Raw genomic sequence first — 21,713 nt, forward strand, 5'->3', positions numbered from 1 at the left:
GTTTGGTGAATTGATAGGTGTGATAAGTGTGAGGTGGTCCACTTTGGTAGGAAGAATGGTAGGAATGACTATTACTTACGTGGCGAAAAACTGCAGCAGGCGACGGTGCAGAGGGACCTCGGGGTCCTTGTGCATGAATCGCAAAAACCCAGCTTGCAGGTGCAGCAGGTGGTCAGGAAGGCGAATGGGATGCTGGCCTTCATAGCGAGGGGGATTGAATATAAAAGTAGGGAGGTCTTGCTGCAGCTGTATAGGGCATTGGTGAGGCCGCAGCTGGAGTACTGTGTGCAGTTTTGGGCGCCGCACCTGCGCAAGGATATTTTGGCCCTGGAGGGAGTGCAGAGGAGGTTTACTAGGCTGATACCGGAGTTGAGGGGATTGAGCTATGAGGAGAGGCTGAATAAACTAGGCTTGTACTCGTTAGAGTTTAGAAGAATGAGGGGAGATCTCATTGAGACGTATAAGATGATGAATGGGATGGATAGGATAGAGGTGGAGAGACTCTTCCCGCTCAAAAAAGACAGTAGGACTAGGGGGCACAGCCTCAAGATAAAGGGGAGGCGGTTTAGAACGGAGTTGAGGAGGAACTTCTTCACTCAAAGGGTGGTGAATCTCTGGAATTCTCTGCCCGTTGAAGTGGTGGAGGCTGCCTCGCTAAATATTTTTAAGAAGCGGGTTGATGGGTTTTTGATAAGAGAAGGGATTAAGGGTTATGGGGAGAGGGCGGGAAAGTGGAACTGAGCCACGACAGATCAGCCATGATCTTATTGAATGGCGGGGCAGGCTCGAAGGGCTAGATGGCCTACTCCTGCTCCTATTTCTTATGTTCTTATGTTCTTATAACATCAAATCTGTTTTCTCATTTTTAAAGTTAGTTCTAAGGACTGTAACTACTTATAAGTCATTGAGTACCGTGTAAAACAAAAAACAAAGGATATTGACCTTAGTCTTGAATGCTTACACGGCTTTTAATTAGAATGTCCCACGAATGCATGTCAATTGAGTAAACTGGAATGTTATTCCTTTACTAGATTTCTCGTTCCCACTAAACTATTTTTGATGAAAAAAATGGTTGTTTTAAAAATCATCAGAATGGGAGGCTACAAGCAGGCTACAAAGTCACATTACAAGATCAAAGCAGATGGCTTTGTACTCAATAACCATTTGAAAAGAATGAGCTGTAATTAACCAAGTATTCATCCCGCAAGGAATCTGGAATGACCAATGGAAATTTCTTCAGAGTTGATTCAGATTGAGGGTTTGCCAATGAAGCAAATCTGACCCTAGAGAGGAGAAATGTCCCCCTCCATTCCAGGTGCTGACTAATGCTAAAGCACAAATCCAAATGCTGTGCACACAAGGCTGTAAAAGCTTGCCCAGACAAAGTGGTAATGGGCATTTGGAGAGGGTGGGATTCCCTAGTTAGTGGTGGGTAAATGGTATAACTACCGTATTATTATCATCAACCTGAAATTTTACGACTGGAAGTTAATGGCTTATAACATTCAATCAGCTGTGGGTAGCTAACTAGGTGTCACTTGTTGTGGGAAGCGGTTAACTGAACAGTTGGGTGAAAATTACTAACCAAAAACAACATCCGCCTAGTTTGCTTTCCAATTTCCTGGTAGTTGCAAGATCCGGATGGAGGAGTTGACTAATTACAGCAATCGATCTCTGTCAATGAATCTCCAACAAACTCAGTAATGAGATGAGGAAAATTCTAGTAGTGGGAAATTTTGGAAACTATTGGGTCAAACTAAATTGTTTCTCCTCAAGCAAGCAACATCATATTCTGTACCCCAATACTTTAAAAAAAAGTGATCTAACACATTTTTGAATGAATGAATACTGCTCCCCTCAAGTTCCCAGAGTTTAGTTCAGTTCAACCACTCACTGAAATAATGGGGGTAAATTTTTATTTAATTCACCAGATGGGGCCCTCACAGGATCAGGGGGAATGCAGATTTTAGACCAGCCCAGTGTAGAGTTCAATTGGGTCGGATGTAAAACAAACATTGTAATAATAATTAAAATGACAACACTTTGTATTTGTGTGCAAATGTAATTAAATGTCAATGCACTTGCAACATTAAGATCACATGAGGACCAGAAGCTTGATCAAAGCTATAAGGATACGTATTGGGGAGGCGATGGCCTAGTGATATTATCTCGAGACCATTAATCCAGAAACTCAGCTAATGTTCTGGGGAGCTGGGTTCGAATCCCGCCACGACACATGGTGGAATTTGAATTTGAATTCAATAAAACAAAAAATCCTGGAATCAAGAATCTATTAATGACCATGAAACAATTGTCGATTGTCAGAAAAACCCATCTGGTTCACAAATGTCCTTTAGGGAAGAAAACCTGCCATCCTTACCCAGTCTGGCCTACATGTGACACCAGGTTAAAGTCCAATAGGTTTATTTGGTAGTACAAGCCACAAGCTTTTGGAGCGCTGCTCCTTCATCAGGTGAGTGGCAGTTCTGTTCACAAACAGGGCACATAAAGACACAAACCCAATTTACAAAATAATATAAATTATTTCCAAGTGGAATGAATCTCCAAAAAGATCGCGCATACCGACACAGACATCAAGTTTCTACAAAGATGTTATTTTGTAAATTGAGTTTGTGTTTTTATATGCCCTGTTTGTGAACAGAACTCCCACTTACCTGATGAAGGGGCAGCGTTCTAAAAGCTTGTGGCTTGTGCTACCAAATAAACCTACTGGACTTTAACCTGGTGTTGTGAAATTTCTTTCTGTGCTTGTCTCAGTCCAATGCCGGCATCTCCACATCAAGGCTACATGTGACTCCAGAGCCACAGTCATATGGTTGACTCTCCACTTGTCATTGATTTGATTTATTATTGTCCCATGTATTAACATATAGTGAAAAGTATTGTTTCTTGCACGCTATACAGATGAAGCATACCGTTCAAAGAGAAGGAAATGAGAGAATGCAGAATGTAGTGTTGCAGTCATAGCTAGGGTGTGGAGAAAGATCAACTTAATGTGAGGTAAGTCCATTCAAAGGTCTGCCTGCAGCGGGGAAGAAGCTGTTCTTGAATCGGTTGGTACGCGACCTCAGACTTTAGTAACTTTTTCCTGATGGAAGGAGGTGGAAGAGACAATGTCTGGGAATGGAGGGAATTGCCCTCCTCGGGCAACTAGGGATGGCAATGAATGCTGGCCAGCCACGCTCGCCGGAAAAACAGAAAATCCCACCAAGGTGCATGGTCCTTGTCCCGCCATGATTCCTGTGGGGAGCAGGATGGGAAAATTCTGCCCAGAGAGTCTGAGGGAATTTCAGAGTTTAAGCTCCAGGCAACTGAAAGCACAGTCAATGGTGGAGCAATTAAAATTGGTCATGCTCAAGAGAAACACAAATATCCTGAAGGGACATTGGCAGGCGATTACAGAAATAGGGAGGGACTTTTGACAACAGTTTTAAAGCCAAGGCGTTGCTTAACTGGAAGGCAATGTAGGCCAGTGAGCACACAAGTGAAAAGTAAACAGCAGGGCTTGTGCCAGAGTATTAGGCAACCCAAAGCAAACTGCTTTGACCAGGGTTCAGGGTCTAGCTGAGGTTTCCGAAGGGTTTGCCCTTCCCCCTTAAGAATGCTATCACTGACCAATATTCATAGAAATCAGTCTGTTTACAGATTTATACATCCCAGTATTCTAGCTCAGTTGGCTGGACAGCTGGTTAGTGATACAGAGGGATGGCAACAACACAGGTTCAATTCCCGCACCGGCTAAGGTTATTCGTGAAGGCCCCACCTTCTCAACCTTGCCCCTCACCTGAGGTGTGATGATCGTCAGGTTAAGTTAGCACCAGTCAGCTCTCCCCCTCAAAGGGGAACAGCCTATGGCCATTTGGGACACTGGTGACATGATTCTACACACGGTTGTATTCCTGCTTGCCACCAGATCTCTTAGTCTCGAGATACCTCAGTATGAGGTGCTGTTGATGTTAATCCTTTATTCTACAACTCTCCTTCCACCCACCTCCCAATTTCATTTTGAGGTTAAGATGAACTGGACTTTGTTGTTTGATAGGAGCATCTTCTACCTGGTGGTTGTGGGGTTTATACTTGTTCCTTGTTCCCCATCTCTAACCAGGCCCAATTGGCATGTCCAAGGTTCCATGGGTTTCCTTATCGGAGGTAACAAGCTTCTTTGGTTCCTTCTGAGATTTCCCTGGTCTATCTCAATTCTACAGGATGTCAGGCTGGAGCCTTTTTTCTGTTGATCTCGTATCCACAATCTCTCCCGGGGCTATAACACTTCCAAGTCTCATATTCTGCCCGAGTTGAAATGATGAGCTTGACTGTTTCTTTGTGACTACTCACGCTTTCCAACTTCCTCACCATTATGAGGTAATGTTTGTTATAGAGCTGGAGATTGTGCCATCTCCCCACCAATAGTTCTGATGGTGAGAAGCCATTTTCTTAGCTCTTAAGTACAGAACCTCCCTGGTAAATTAATATCTTTATTCCTGGTCATTAATTCCTTGATTGTTCAAACTTCCCTTCTGCTTCTCCATTTGAGTGGCAAACTAGTTACATGCATGAAACCTTTTTACTGGCACACCCACCTGAACAAGGTTATAAAATACCGGCACATATTCCTGTGCAAATGGTAGAACAGGTCGTTAACAGACTTGATGTTGGTCACCACAACATTCAGAATGCCATGTGTTTTAAAGATTCTTCCAGATGCTACAATGACTGCTCTGCCATGGTGCTGTGCAGTCTACGCATTTCAAACCAGTCGTAATCAATTGACATTGAACTCTATTCAATTCACTCCCAGGAGCTGCCATTGCCTTGAGGGAAAGTGAAAGGTGCCAGTGGTTCACTCTGATCACAGAAACCCTACAGTGCAGAAGGAGGCCATTCGGCCCATCGAGTCTGCACCAACAACAATCCCACCCCTGGCCCTACCCCCACATTTGCCCCACTAATCCCCCTAACCTACACATCCTAGGCCACTCTGGGCAATTTAGTATGACCAATCAATCTAACTGCACATATTTGGGCTGTGGGAGGAAACCAGAGCACCCAGAGGAAACGCACGCAAACACAGGGAGAATGTGTAAACTCCACACAGGCAGTGACCCAAGCCAGGAATTGAATGCAGGTTTCTGGCGCTTTGAGGCAGCAGTGCTAACCATTGTGCTACCGTGCCATCCGCTATTGCATTATTCACTGCACACATAAAAGGAACTAGTGAAGTGACTGATGCCTAGCCACCAGAATGACTGCTGGGCTCTTTCTCTGCATTTTGTAATTCCCAAGTGAACTTGATGGATTTTCTGAAAAATGTCACATTGAATGTTTTAGAGACGACCAGCCTGTCTTTAAAATCTATGATTTCAATCGATGTTTTCTCCATTTGAAGTACTAATGAAGTATTGGGTTGTTAGATTATAACGTAGCCGTCCATTCTAACAATACTCTTATTTCGATTCACCCATCTTCCTGTTGTTGCGCTTAATTTCTTGTAATTTTTTTAATCAGTGGTTGTGAGCGTTTGGTAATGAGCAGAGTATATGTTTCTATATTCTCGATAAAATTTTAATCTTCCATCACAAATCCTTCCACTGCTATTCTTGGTAGTGTGTCTGCTATCATCTTGTACTTTCCTTGAACATACTCCACAATTGAATTGTACCTCATGCATCTCAGTGTATAATGTTGAATTCTAGGGAGCATTTTTGCCATTTTCTTTAGATTAGTAAGAAGTCTCACAACAAAAGGTTAAAAACCAACAGATTTTCTTGGAATCACAAGCTTTTGGAGCACTGCTTCTTCATCAGGTGAGTGTTCTTTAGTAACTCTTTAGATTAAGAAGAGGTTTCTGGTAGTGTTCAATGTTAAACCTTAATTCCCCGACATTATCAAAGAATTTCTCACAGGCTCATGTGGCTGTTGATGCATCTTAATGGTTGCATACCTCTTCTCTGTGCCCATGACCAATCTTGGGGTGTGATAAACTAGTCCTTTGTCCAGCTTTTTAAACAGGAAACAGGACTGTGCCCAAGTCCGGAGGTGATATGTTTACAACTACAAATGTTGGAAATTCTGTGTTTTAGCCCATTAGCATTTCTGCTAAATTAGGAGATTCTTGATCTTGTCAAAGCATTTTGCTGCTCCACTTTTCAGTACCACTGTTGACCTTGATTCAAGAGCTGTTGTAACATCTCATTGATTTCTAACAGGAACTTGCTTGATCCACCATCCCAAAGAATCCTTGTAATTCTGTGTTTTTTTTTAGATTGTGGGAGCTCTCTAAGGACTCTGGAGGGCTGCTATAATTCCCGAAGCTTGCAATATGTGGTCTAAGAATTTTGTCATAGGCTTTGCAAACGCACATTTGTCATTCTATGTCAAATCTGTTTCTTATAGAGATCTTGGGGACTGCTCTCACTCAGCAGTCATATTCTTCCCTTGATGAACATGTAGAAGAATGTTGTCCATGTGGCACATTACTCTTCCAATGCCTTCTAGAGTCTGAGATATAATTCGTTTGAATATCTCAGATACAGAAGCAATTCTGAATGGTAATCTAATAAAACAATAACTACCAAACTGGCTGATAGACATAGTGAGCAATCTGGATTTCTTGCCCAGATGTATGAATTGAACACCTGAAGACTTCCTTATATGATCTCTGAACATCATCAGTCTTGCAATAGTACAGTCTGCAATGCCCCTACTGCATAAAATAAAGTACTAATCTGATTCTGCTAATTATTTGTCAGTCTTCCTTACCAATAAACAAAAATGCACAGGATCATTGTGATCCATGGACAGTCCCAAAGCTTAAAATAAGACGCTTTCCCTCATCTCTCTCATTTAGATAAACCTCAATTCCTTATTCTTCAGAAATAAGAATCAGTATCTACTTTTGAACCCTCTGGTTACCAGATTTGAGATTATTCAACAACAATGTATTGGAGTTCTAGTTGTCCAGATGCTGAAGAGTCTAATGTCCAAGGTTGTTGCTTTTCTGTTTCCATCATTTTCTCCTCAGATGCCATAAAGCTTGCCATCCTTCACACTCTGTCCAAGACCTGTAGTGTGGTGACTAGGAACATATACAGAGTCTAAGACACATGACAAAAATGTTTGCAAATGTGGTTTGATTTTTATGTTCAGTTTTGTCCATGTTTTTCTTCTTTGCTACACTTCAATGTGAGACAATAAGTGACAGATTCTTTCTTCACTGATACTTACATTTTATGCTCGTTGTGTTAATGTTTAACCAAATTAAGGCAACAGGAATTGACCAGAGATGCAAGCTTGCTCCAACACTCAATCAAACAAACAATGACCAATCTACCTCAATCCTATTGACCAATCTCTGCACCATATTCCTGATATCCTTAGTCAGCCTTGGAAATGTCAACTGACGTAGCATTCACAGCCTTTTGACAAATTGAGTAGAGATTTCTTACACCCTGCTTACTCCTGGCATTCCAAAATAACTTGGCCTAAGGTTATGCCCCACTGTCCCAGATTCCCACAGCAGAGGAAATGGTTTGTGTATCTACCCTGTCAAATCCCTTTACCATTTTAAACACCGCAATCAGATAAGCGGTTAAGGGCACACAAGTCAACTTTATGCAATACTGAGTCCATTCAGTAAAACTAACGACCAGAAAATTGAGAGGAACCGGTACTCATGTCCTATCTCCAAGTGGGTGATGTATCCTGCTGGGAGGACAATGAATAAACCCGATGTCTACCGAGGAAGTGAACTCAACATGTAATCAATCAATTCTCCAAGTAATATCATATAACCAACTAATTTATCTAGTGAAAAGATTATATAATTCAGCCAATTCCCCAAGTACGCATGTCATCAGCCAATTCATAGTGATGAGATTGATAGTGACTATACCTCACATGTCATAGAATTCTACACTGCAGAAGGAGGCCATTCAGCCCATCAAGTCTGCATTGACCACAATCCCTCCCAGGCCTTATCCTCATGCATTTACCCTAGCCAATCCCTAAGGGGCAATTTAGCATGGCCAATCCACCTAACCTGCACATCTTTGGACTTGCCTGTTGAGATTTTTCTGAGATTTGAGATGTGGAGAAGTGCTTAATAAATGTTTTCTCCAAACAGTCAGAGGTTAAACAAAATGGTTGTACAAACATTGAGAGGGAAGAAAGTGGATATTAAAATTAATCCAAAACGTTGAAGGCAAGCTGGGATACTGTTGCCAATGTCACCCTCTCTAACAATATCCAGTATTTGCTGTTCAAAATCACTCAAAGGTTCGAAACCTCGTCTGAATGCAACTAGGAAATGAGTAAAAGAGCAAAACAATTAGTACTGAACAATGCAGGATATGCAGGAGTGCAAAACTAAACTAAATGCACATTACTGATGTTGCAACCATATTAGTTCTGCTGTACTCATTACCCACTGCAAGTGTCCAGCCTATCAGGTATAGCTATGCACATTAATCTTTAAAATGCAGAGTTCCCATTTTCCTTCACAAACTCAGGACCTTCCAAAGCACTTTTCTTCTTCGGAATGTAGACACTGCTCTAATGTAGGAAACGCAGCAGCGAATTTGCACATTGCAAGGTCTCCAAAACAGTAATAAGCTAAACTATCCAGTAAATGATGTTGTTTGAGGGATAAACGATAACCAGGATATTCTGGGCAATTCTCTTGCTTTCCTTCAATATTATTGTATGGTATCCTTTATACCCACATGAGAGAGAGTAGATGGACCCTCATTTTAAAGTATATTTCTAAATATGCTATCTCTGTACATTGCAGCATCATTCAGTACTGGACTGGGAATGTTGACCTGGATTGGTCCTCAAGTGAGACTTGAACAGACAACATTCAGACTCAGAGGAACTAATGCTACTTCTGAGATTGGGTCCTTCTGTTCTGGACTCGCAGTGTGGATTTGGTTCTTAGGCAAACTGTAAGCACACTCTGGTATCTGCGTAACACTCGTGCATTAGTAGTACTTCGAAACAAGTTACAAAGAAGGTACGTAGCTCTTAAGCTGTCTCTCTCTCAAGTCTAACATATGACCGACTAATGTCAGTGGTGCACATGATCTACACCCTATTAATAGAAGAAAGCTCACAGAATCTCTACTTGTAGATGAGAACATTCAGCCCATCGAACCTGCATCAACAACAATCCCATCCATTTGGCCCAGCTATCGTCATAACCCCATGTATTTACCCTAACACTGAGGGGCAATTTATCATGTCCAATCCACCTAACCTGCACACCTTTGGACTGGGGGAGGAAACCAGAGGAAACCCACGCAGACACGAGGAGAATCACCCAAGGCTGGAATTGAACTTGGGCGTTGTGAAGCAGCAATGCTAACCATTATACCACTGTGCCGCCGCTGTTCAAACCATTAGCATATCCCATCTGCATAGCCTCTGTAAACCCTTTATATTAACATACCTCCTCCCAATCCAAAAATGCTTTCTTAATTTTTAACAACGTGACATCTTTCAACGGTTTATATCACATTTCTGAACTCCCTTTATACAATGACTGATCCTACACAACTCTAATTCTTGTTCTCCCCAAGTTATAGTGTTGGGGATTCAATCTCCATAGCATTCTCAGCCCTGAGGGATGACATTTAGGAGCCATGATGGCTTTATTATCCAGCTGCTGGATCATCATCTGGAGAACAGGACAACATTTTATCAGCATTGCTTTCAGCATAGCTGGGAAGTGGGGTGTAGGTTTCAGAATGACTGAACTGCGAGGAAAACAAAAATTTTTCAAAGAAAACTGAAGAGAATTAATCTTTGGACCCTCCGGGACTAGAATAGAACACTGAGGCACTTGTTATTCCCCAAAAGAACTCTGGGAAGAAGCTTCAGGAGAGAAATTGTTTGCAATACTTGGTCAGACCATTACCGACTGCTAGAGCAAAGACAGAAAAAGCATTGAAGTTCTGAGATTTCAGTGAACTTGCAAGGGAAAAAAAACAAGCAACTTCCCTCAGGAAAAGTAGAGATGGTTTTCCGATGATTTTTCTGGAGAACTGTCTGCTTTTTCTAGATAGTGGTAAGAAAGGCACACTTCTCTCTGTACGAGGTTGCCTCACAATGGGGAGAATGGCTGAGAATATGGAGACAAGACATCTTCACCTTCTTGGGAGGAATTCCCTGGAGACGAGATTGCGGCATAGGATTCTTAAGCTTCAGAAGCACTGAAGATCCTGCCAAAGGCTGCATTTCAGAGCAAAAGGCTGAAGATCAATGAGTTCTTCAAGTGATGAGCATCATCTGGCTTTTTTAGGATTCCCAGATGAATGCCAACATCTCCACTCAAAAATGTATGTTGATTGCAAAGAACATAGGATCGATTTTTCTTTCCACTGTAGCTAAGAGGAGCAATAATCCTGCCACCTGGACTTTATAACTTGATGCCTGATCGATAAAGGATGATATGCTGAAGTCTGTTGAGGTTACCTGCTAATTTAACAGAGGCTCCAGTATCATTTTTAATTATTGAACTTGGGCTGTAACTGACCAGTAGTCAGGAGTAAGACTATCTACTTCCCCTGCGAACTCTGTAGTTTGCCCTTTTATAGGTAGTTTCGCAGAAGGATTGTATTTCATAAACACTTGCTGGCCTGTGACTTGAATTCAAATTGCTGGATTTGCAGAAATGCTTCAAAATGGCCAGTTTTGTCATATTAGAAGCATTCCGCACCCCCTGCTGGGCAGTCTTGGCATCTCTGCTGGGTTTTTATGTCGCAACACAAGTCATCTCAAAATGGCTGCTGGCTTGGAGTTTTCCACCTCTTGGTTGGTTTAGCAGGCTTTCGTCTGGGTGGGGTCGCTTCCCTTGGTTCTAGCAAATTTATGGAGTCATATGAAGTCTCAGAGACCGCGAGCCACTGCTCCATTTGCCACTCAGAGTTGGAGGCCTTTTCATGCACTGAATTGCACTCAACTATAAAGGTTGTGTGGAAGATTAAAAAGGTACCGAAGGCTTTAATAATGGAATCAATAACTGCAGTGGACTCGTGTACTCCCTGCCTTAGGAGAACATTGTTTGCCACTGGACCTATTGCATAAAGAAAGGAATTAACTTAAGGACTTTTTCATGAGGACCTGATGCTGTTCAGTGTTGGATATAATGGTGTTTCCATAATTCTGACTGGCAGTCTCTTTCCTGCCCTCAAGGCAGTCAAACAGACTGGGCAAGAGTAGAGTCTGCTCACTGGGTTTGGTCATTGTTATCTCTCTCTAGTCTGCCTCCTTCTATCCCCAGAATATCTCAAAATGTTTTCAATGGTTTCTTCATTCTGTGGTTCCTTCAATAGCATTGATGTTGCTTATATCAATGTCTCCATCGCTGATTGGGCCCTTCCGTCTTGGACTCCGGTGTGAAGCTTAGCTCTTAGACACATACTGGTATCAGGGTGGCACAATGGTTAGCACTGCTGCCTCACAGCGCCAGAGTCCTGGGTTCAATTCCCAGCTTGGGTGACTGCCTGTGTGGAGTCTGCACGTTCTCCCCACGTCCGCACGGGCTTCCTCCGGATGCTCCAGTTTCGTCCCATTGTCCCAAAGACATGCTGGTTAGGTGCATTGGCCATGTTAAATTCTCCCTCCGTGTACCTGAACAGGTGCCAGAGTGTGGTGACCAGGGGATTTTCACAGTAACTTCATCGAAGTGTTAATGTAAGCTGACTTGTGACTAATAAAGTTTCGTACTTGGTGGAGTAGGCTATTCAGCTCCAAGGACTTATTCTATCATTTTGTTAGTTGTTCTGAATCTCAACTCCAGTTACTTATCATTTACCTATTTAAAAAAATGGTGGCACATTTTCCGCAACCCTTCAGAATGCAGCAATCTGATCCGCTATTAATAAACCCCACAGAAAATGTGAGATAAGGTAAAATAATATTTTTTTATATACACATGTAAAATGCAGGAAGTGGTTTCACAACATCTGCTGCTTTTGCAAACATGTAATAGAGTGAGGGATAAGGGAAATACAAAGAGCACAAAACAATACCACGGTTAGAACTGTGACTTCATGCAATTCCAGAATCAAAAGTCCAGAATCAAAAGTGCATTCCTTCAGAGGATAGAAGTCAAAAACTGTTACAAGTTGATCCATCTTGCCAAAAGCGAGGATTTCCATGATGGAAAGTGGCACATTGAGATGAATTAGCATAACAGGCACTGATACAGGAGTTCCGACGGTACCCAGTGTAGATGAAGGTCAGGCAATTTACCCGGACTGAGCTCCTTCAGCTGTTGTGTGGTTAAAATGCTAGACTCACTGTGTTCTGTTCCACATGGCAATAATACAGGTTCCAGCAGCTCGGGGGAGGTAATGTGACACACAGGATGTATTTTTTCAGATCTGGAATCTTGAGAGAGATTTACCAGAGGAGTCAGGGTTCTTGAAAACGTCCTGAGCGGGATTTTATGGCCTTGCTCGAGCAAGACAGGAAATTTCCACTTGAGGTGAACGGACATTTCCATTGTTGGTCCCTCGCCTGCTCTGATTCTGTGGCAGACGAGGCAGTAAAGTTCCAGCGACCATCTCTTGTGGGCCAGAGTGCTGCCTTAGAAATATAAAGGGTGTTGGTGCATTTCTTCATTTTGATTTTCCGCAACCATAGTGGGCATTAGCATCTCTTTCAAGGTAGCAAGATCTCTGCTGGTGTTTGGAAGGCTAGAAATTCTTCTGGTATGAGTTATGGCTGGTCAGATTAAAACCTCTGTCCGTTTTTAAAAACAAAATCAGAATTTTATTAAGTAGCCAGGTTGACATTGATGTATATAATTTTCTTTCTGTTATCTGGATGAGACAATCTCCACATTACAAAATTACAGCTCCTTATCCAGCAGGAATGCTGGTCTGTCTGACATTGTTATGGGGAATCAGAGTATACAACCATCTGACATTCATTGCTGGGTACCTCAGGCACACAGTCAGGTGCAGCCACCAGAAAAGCAACAGAGGGAATTCTGCTGCCAGGATACACAGGCATAGAACCCCTACAGTGCAGAAGGAGGCCATTCAGTCCATTGAATCTGTGCCAACTCATCAAAAGAGCATCCTACCCAAGTCCACCACACCATCCCTTCTCCCCCAAGCCGTATCTGCAACCCCGCGCATTTACCATGACTAATCCACCTAACCTACACATCTTTGGATGTGGGAGGAAACTGGAGCCTGTAAAGGAAGCAGACACTAGAGAACGTGCAAAGTCCAGAAAGACAGTTACCCTAGGCTGGCATCGAACCCAGGTCCCTGGCGCTGTGAGGCAGCAGTTCTAGCCACTGTGCCACCACACAGCCCTAAATAGGGGAGAAGAATAAGCATTCACTCCACTTTTAATATCACATTTGTTTTTCAGATGCTAACCCAAAAAGGAAACACCTGCCTTGGAATGTTAATGATGTTGGGTTAAGGGATAAACATTGGCCGGGACACCAAAAAGATAGTCTTGCTCTCTTTTAAACTGTATCATGGAATCTGTCACATATTACTGTTGAGGGCAGGCAGGGTTGATCATGAGTGTCGTATCCAAACATCAGCATCTCCAACCGTACTCAACTGTCAGCTGAGATTTTGTGCTCAAGTCTCTGGAAGTTTAACCTAGAGCACCTGACTCAGACATGACTGCTGTCCACTGAGGCACTGGTGACACCTTTCATTCTCTAGTTGGATAACAGAAGCACCCAGTAAATTTAGGTTTTAACCGCACGGCTACAATGCCTGTAGTACTTCACAAATGTGCGCTCAGACAACTAACTATGCAACCATTTCTTTAACATGTGCTCCCAGTACAGAGTCCCGCACCAAGAGTGCAGCTCCTGATGTTGCATCCCAGGATTTTCCATTAATCTAAGAGAGACTAAAATCATATACCCCCGTCGAGAGAGGTTTCACAGTTGAAAATGTGGAAGTAACTCTCTAATAAGCGGAATAAGTGCTTACGCTTCTCTCCTGTTTAGGATGGCATGGTGGCACGGTGGCACTGCTGCCTCACAGCCAGGGAGCCGGGTTCAATTCTGCCCTCAGGTCTCTGTCTGTATAGAGTTTGTGTCTGTGTGGGTTTCCTGCTCCAGTTTCCTCCCAAGCTCCAAAGACGTGTGGGTTAGGTTGGCCATGATAATTGCCTCTTAGTGTCAGGGGGGCTAGGAAGGTAAATACGTGGGGTTACAGGGATAGGAGCTGGGTGGGATTGTTGTTGGTGCAGTCTCGATGGGCCAAATGGCCTCCTTCTGCACTGTAGATTCTATGATTCTAAGATGTGTTGTGTTAAATGATGCAGACATTTAATTCAGTGCTGCTTCTGATTCCTGACTGCAGGGTATCTGTAACTGTGCACAGTACAATGTACAGACCAAATCTGCAAAAGCATCTGCTTAGCCAGAATAAACTCTTTAGAAACGCAAGTTAATAACATTTTTCAAGTCACGCTAGACACAGTGAGCAACTGACATACACACAACCAATACTTCTCCCATCCCCTCTAAGGTAATGATATTTTAAAAGAGCACAGATCTCATGTTTAGATGGCTTACAATAGAAAGATACGTAGGGCTGGATTTTACCATTGCATCGCACCCTTTTTTGGGCACGAGAGCTTGATAAAGTCGGGCATGAGGCGATTAGCGCGATCCCCGCCTGTGCAGATACCCACCTTACCAAGGCTCGAAAATGGCTGTGATCCAAACTAAGCCTGATATGGATGCAACGGCAATTTAAATGCATTTGCATGCATTTAAATTGAATTAATGGACTGCACGTCCAACTTTACCGGCATTTCCCCCGTTACCATCACATTCGCGCGTCCAGATTCGGCACAAAACAGACACGCACGGCAAAGATCTGTTTCGGACGCTCCAGCTTCTGAAGACTTAAATTCAGAGCTTCCAATGGCTCTCTAACTCAGATCAGTGTGGCGTGCTGGGGGGAGCAGGGGTCATTCTCTGATGGGGATTGAGGGAGGCGGGCCAGATGGATCTCTGGTGGAAAGAAGGGAGGCCTGATCATTCTCTGGTGGCTGGGGGGAGGGAGCCGGTCAGATGGATCTCTGGTGCGGGAGGGTGGTGAGGGGGGAACCGCTGCCACTCTGTGGACGATTGGTGGGGGGAAAGAGGGGCAGGGGCTCACGATTTGTCTGGTAGTGGGAGGGCGGGTGGATAAGGGGGACGTTTATGTTGTGGAGATGGGGCAATGTCTGTGGGGGCCATCGTTCCCACTTTTTGCTTCCGGGTGCTTTATCCACTTTTTTGCAGCCCGGGAGCGATGTAACAGGGGCGTATTTTTCTAATTATTTTTTAACTGTGCATGCGGAGTTCAAAGCTCCAATTGGAGCTGCAGCATTTTGGGCGCGATAAGCACCACCCACAGTGCAATTCAGACCCGCAATTTCTTTTCAGGCTAAGTGCGCATGGGAACACCTGAGAACAGTTTTCCAAGTTGGGTCTGAATTACGGCCAGATTCAGCACTTAGAATCAAAATGGTAAGATGAGGCTCTGAGACTAGGTGGCACAGTGGTTAGCATGGTGCCCCACAACGCCAGGGACCTGGGTTCGATTTGTGGCTTGAGTCACTGTCTATGCGGAATCTGTATATTCTCCCCCTGTCTGCATGGATTTCCTCCGTGTGTCCTCCCACAGTCTGAAAGACATGCTGGTTAGATGCATTGGCCGTGACAAATTTTCCCTCAGTGTACCCGAACAAGTGCCGCAGTGTGGCGACTGGGGATTTTCACAGCAACTTCTTTGCAGTGTGAATGTAAGCCTACTTGTGACCCTAATAAATAAATTTTAAACTCCTCATGTTGAGGAATAGACATCTGAAATGTACAGTGCATTCTTATAAATATTAAATTGTTAGTAATTGTAGGCTAATGGCTGAAGAAAAATCATTAAGAGCTACCCTAATGCAGAAGGACCATGCTGAAATGTGCTCACATTGCAGGCTTCAAGCATTTTGCAAATAAAGATAAAAAAATAGAAAATGTACAGAGTTGTCAAGATAATGCGGGTTTGAGTACGCACAGGCCTTGAACAGCTCTGATCAGGGAGCCAAGGAATGAGGATAGCAAATCCAAAGAACTTGCATGAGAAAAACATAAAGAATTCCGGTTTGAAACTTGAATTTCTTAAAGGTAGAGGGCGTGAAGAGAGAAAAAAACCAAGCAAACATTCAAAGGTTACGATTGCTAATTGCTACCCAGAAGAAAAGACGACTATTATTGCTTTCTCCTCTAAAGCATCGTTGCTTAAACATTGCGGAGACTCGGTTGAATTCAATAAAGGATTACTAACAACCGATCAGTGTCAAATCCCAATAATCCAATTCAAACTCTTCTCCTTCCACACACCCAAAGAAAAAGAAGGGAGCGAGATGAATGTTCTGGCCTCTCCATCAACTAGAAATGGTCAAAGATCCTGAGCAAAGTCTTAAAGACCGGATTTCAACTGAACCTTCCCTGGTAGGAATGGTGGGAGGGGGAGAAAGGGAGGGGACGATGACAAGGGGAGGGAGGGAATAGCCAGTTTGGCTCTGTCTTCTCCTTTATCTTCTGCCCCATTTTCACCTCATTAAGGTGAAATGTTTCTGTAAAGAGTTGTCATTTCCAACGCCAGAGTAACACCTTTACACCCAAGGTTAAAAAAAATCTCTGTTCTAAGAGTTAGGGGAGAAATTTATTGAAAAAAGCACCTAACTTTTGTGCATCGACAGCGCATGCAGACTCACTACACCCGTCCATTCCAAGGGCAGTTTCAGTGTAACTCCACTGAATCATAGAATCCCTAGTGTACGGAAGGAAGTTACTCGGCCCATCGAGTCTATACCGATCACAATCCCACCCAGGCCTTATTCCCGTAAACGCACACTTTTACCCTGCTAATCCCCCAACACTAAGATCAATTTAGTATGGCCAATCAACTAACCAGCACATCTTTGAACGGAAAATTTCAAATTCATGCACAGCTCACTCCACTCTGAGGCCGATTTTGAGTTTTGACCTATAGCCCATACTTCATTAACGTCAGGGTTGCAGAACAAGCATTCATCCCAACAGAGCTCAAGATTGTGGTCCTCCTTAATCACAGCAACTTGCTGTTTCTTTCATTCCTCAAGGGATGTCGGTGTCGCTGTCAAAGGCTAGCAATTGTTGCCCATCCCTAATTGCCCTTGAACTGAGTGGCTTGCTAGGCCATTGCAGAAATCAATTAAGTGTTAGCCTCATTGAACCACATGTAGGCCAGGTCAGATCAGAATGGCAGATTTCCCTCCCCAAAGCAAATTAGGGAACTCATATGGATTTTTAGAACAAACTGACAATAGTTTCATGGTCACTACTAGCTTTTAATTACAGTTGCCAAGGGATGATCTGAAGCCAAGTCTCTGGAATATTAGTCCAGTGATATTACCAACCACTGTCTCCCTGTTCAAGATTGTAAACGGACTTGACAGGATAGATACAATGAGGCTGTTTTCCCTGGCTGGAGAATCTGATTTTAGGTTAAGGGGTCTATGAAGGGCCGAAGTGAGGAGAAATGTCTTCACTCAGGAAGATTATACATTTTTGGAACTCTCCACCCCAAAGAGTTGTGGATGTTCCATCATTGACTGTATTGAATACTGGGATAGGCAGGTCTTTTCCCTCAGGGGGGAACAGGCAGGCAAGTGGAGTTGAAGCCCTAGATCAGCCACGATCATATTGAATAGTGAAGGAGGCTTGACAGGCCACGTACTCTATCCTGCTCCTATCTTGCGTCCTTTAATGCAGTAAGCCATTCATGGGACCTCAAGGATTGTAAAGTTGACACTGAACTGTATCAGGAGATATTTGGACAAATGTCTAATGGGGTGGGTGGACAGGACGCCAGAACTGGGGGGATGCAAAGTGGAGCATTGCAGGCCCAAAGAACATTACAGCCGTAGGCAAGTGCGAGGCCATGGAGTCATAGAATCCATCCAGTACAGACGGAGGCCATTCAGCTCATTTAGCCTGCATCGACAACAATCCCACTCAAGTCCTATCCCAGCAACTGCATAAACTTACTCTTAGTGCTTCCCTTGGCACTAAGGGACAATTTAGCATGGCCAATCAATCTAATCTTTACACCTTTGAAGTGTGGGATGAAACCGGAACATCCGGAGGAAACCCATGCAGACACGGGGAGAATGTGCAAACTCCACACTGACAATGATCCGAGGCCGGAATTGAACCCGGGTCCCTGGTGGTGCTGTGAGGTCGCAGTGTTAAATCACTGTGCCACCTTACCACACAGGAGGGATATGATAAATGGGTAAGAATTTTAAAGAGGCTCATTTAAAACTCTACTAGAACTAAGGGACACAATTTTAAAAAAGGGGATCTCCCATTTAAGACAGAAATAAGAACTGATTTCTCTCAACAGGACCATGAATCTTTAGAACTCTGTTCCCCAGAGAGCAGTGGGTGGATGCAGAGTCAATGAATATTTTTAAGACAGAGATAGTTGGATTTCTGACTAACGAGGGTGTCAAAAGTTATTGAGGGAGGTATAATATGGACTTGAGGCCATAACCAGATTAGCCCCTAAGCTAATTGAGGGACTGCAGGCTTAAAGGGCCGAATGGTCTACTCTTGCTTTTAATTTATATGCGTGTTTGCATGGCCTCCCCATCATATCCCAAGGTGAATTTTAGCCTAACCCCAATTTATGGAAACTTAACGGCATGAGGGCCAATGTTGATTTCATACTCTGCCTACCTTCTCTGAAAGAGATTGGCTCCTGTCCCACCATCAGTTCTGCGTGGAGAAGGGTGATGGGTAAACTGGACTTGGTGACTGGGTCGCAAGCAAGGCCAGTGATGGACAGTGTCACAATCACACACTGGCATCTTAGAGGAAATATGGCCTAGTGGTATTATCAGTGCATTTAATCCAGAAACTCAGCTAATGTTCTGGAGACCTGTGTTCGAATCCCACCATGGCAGATGGTGGAATTTGATGTATTCATATAGTACAGAAGGAGGCCATTCAGCCCATTGAGTCTGCACCGACCACAAAACCACCAGACCCTATCCCCATAATCACATACATTTACCCTGCTAACTCTCCTAATACAAGGGTCAATTTAGCATGGCCAATCAACCTAACACATCTTTGAAGCATGGGAGGAAACCGGAGCACCCGAAGGAAATCCACATGGAGAACGTGCAAACTCCACACAGTCACCCAAAGCTGGAATTGAACCCGGGTCCCTGTCACTGTGAGGTAGCAGTACTAACCACTGTACCACCATGAGCCCTTGAATTCAGTAAAAAAAAAAATTCAGGAATTAAGAATCTACTGATGATCATGAAACCATTGTCAATTGTCAAAAAAACCCCCTCTGGTTCGCTAATGTCCTTTAAGGAAGGAAATCTGTCATCCTTACCTGGTCTGGCCTACATGTGACTCTAGAGCCACAGCAATGTGGTTGACTCTCAACTGCCCTCTGGCAACCAGGGATGGGCAATAAATGCTGGCCAGCCAGCGACACCCATGTCCCACGAATGAATCAAAAAAATTGGAAAATGCCCATTGACAAAGACAGGGCTGTGCTCTGGGCAGCCTGTGTTAACCTCTTTTCAACATATCCCCCACCTCTGTCTATGTTAACTGGATGGGGTAAGGCTGCTGATCCCATTTTGAGGTTATTACAATCAGGTGATTGAAAAGACATTGTGCTCAATGTGGAGTTAAATCAGACAGGGCTCAAAACAGGCAATGGACCTGAATAAAGTATGTTCTGGATTAGGTTAATATGGTGGGGTTCATTAATCAATGGAAGAAACTCCTTCTGAGTCACTGAACTCCCATATCCATCGTTGTTGCTTCTGAAGCTCATGTTTGAACTGAAGCTGGGCTGATTTGTCCAAATGATTTTCCATTTAGATCTGTTAGGTGCCATTCAAATGCACACCACTGGATCTTAGCACAGGCTCCACGTGTTACTGACTTCATGAAAGAAAACAGCAGCTGTACAACCAAAACATAAGCCACACAATGCCCTCGCGCTTAAAATGTAATTGAAGATTTATAATGAAAAAGAGCATGTAGCACACACACAAAAAAACTCAGTATAAAAATAAATGGCAGGATGGTGGGTGTTCCAGAGAGATACTGAGCTTTCTGTATTTAAAGAAGCATTTATGATCCAATTACTTATAATTAATCAGGTGGGGATATGTTTTAGAAGTCCAATCTTCAAACTGTGACCGTTGCAAGTGGTGAGGGGGGACGTGCTTTGTGTTAATCAGAGTAAACTCACTTACAAGAGAATAGAGGAATAGAAACTGTGAATTATGAGCGGCTTCACTAATGTGCATCTTATTGTTTGTGGAAGAATAGAAACTTTTTAATTTCAAAAAACTTACTAAACTACAGTTTACAGTGAGTCTGTGCGCAAGCAACTGGTTCCGTAAATAATTCATAACAAAGGGTATATACTGAAAGTATGCAACAGATTGTAAATAGTAAAATATGTATCTGTACATTCAATAGTGAAAAATGCAACATTTATATAATTGGCTGTATCTAAATATTTAATGTTCTGTAGATCAATGTGTTCAATAATTAACATCTATACTGAAACAATTTGTTGAAATTATTTGGTAATTTGAAACGCCTTTCGGTTTATTCTGTCTTGTTATTACAACCCTGAAAATTTCAGCTATAAAAATAATCCCTGACCCTTTATTTTCTCATTTAGCATAGTTCTCACCGAGATCTGATGGGGACTTTTTTTTGAATATATCACATATGAAACTTTGCTGTAAAAAGGTCGGGGCAAACTATATTCACACACTGCCCTCAGCACCTGGCACCCACTGTGCGCTTATTTTAACAAAGACAACAAAATTAGACATTTTACAGCTGGCTATCCGGTTTCTGATGTTGTACTCACTGTTTCTGAATTGGTTTCCTCCGTTTTCTGCCCGCGTACATACACTCGCCCAGCGGAATCATGTTTTGAGACCTGCCAAAAGTTACAGGTGCTACTTTTAGTCACTTTGGTTCTGTCCATTTACCTCCCCGTGCCATCGCATCGCTTTATTATCTTGTCCTCAAACTGAGGCGTTAGTCACATCAAACTTGTTGTCCCATCCTTTAATCTCCCACATCAGGTTAACAACACGACAGGGAAGTACAAAAATCACCTCTTACACGTTTCATTGATAAAGCAAGCACTATCTCGCCTGAGTTGTCGAGGGCAACAGTCAATCTCTTTTCAGTCCTATGTAATCTAATCTGAGAGTTAGCTGTTGAACCCAATGTGTGCTTATCACATTCCTGCAGCATTAACACAGAATTCCCGCTTTTACCTGGAAGTATCTATTTCTCCCGCCTCTGAAATTGACCACCTCCTGGGTGTGTAATCCACATACCTGGTCTCAAGGCGACCCTTGGCGGTGCTTCAGGCTGTGAATGTGCTGCAGGGACAGTGCAAGTCGCTATCACAATGCACCTCTCGCTCACACTAAACACAGACAGACAGAAACAAGCCGCCAACGCGGGTCTAAAAGTTGGTGTTGATCATCATTGGATTGGATTATGTAGCCCCGAGTGATGGTTTTGCCGCTTCGGAATAACCCTGGCGAGCAAAGCTGACTTCCTTATATTTCAGGTGCCGGATCCCTTTCAATGTCATCAGAAGCTT

At 43.3% G+C, this 21,713-nt stretch overlaps 1 protein-coding gene across 1 annotated transcript in view; it reads right to left on the bottom strand.

Moving 5' to 3' along the window:
• The window catches only part of ahrra (aryl-hydrocarbon receptor repressor a), a 203,218-nt gene extending 181,588 nt beyond the window's left edge, over positions 1 to 21,630 (bottom strand). The window contains exons 1-2 of the mRNA XM_080203261.1: positions 21,442 to 21,630; positions 20,961 to 21,032 (exon numbers count right to left, since the gene is read on the bottom strand). Of these exons, the coding sequence (XP_080059387.1) occupies positions 20,961 to 21,022 (62 nt within the window). The 5' untranslated portion in view covers positions 21,023 to 21,032; positions 21,442 to 21,630. The remainder of the gene's footprint in view (positions 1 to 20,960; positions 21,033 to 21,441) is intronic.
• Between the last annotated feature and the right edge of the window lie 83 nt (positions 21,631 to 21,713).

The sequence above is a fragment of the Carcharhinus amblyrhynchos genome, chromosome 2 (assembly GCF_965287045.1).
Source record: "Carcharhinus amblyrhynchos chromosome 2, sCarAmb.v2.hapA, whole genome shotgun sequence".
Lineage (NCBI taxonomy): Eukaryota > Metazoa > Chordata > Chondrichthyes > Carcharhiniformes > Carcharhinidae > Carcharhinus > Carcharhinus amblyrhynchos.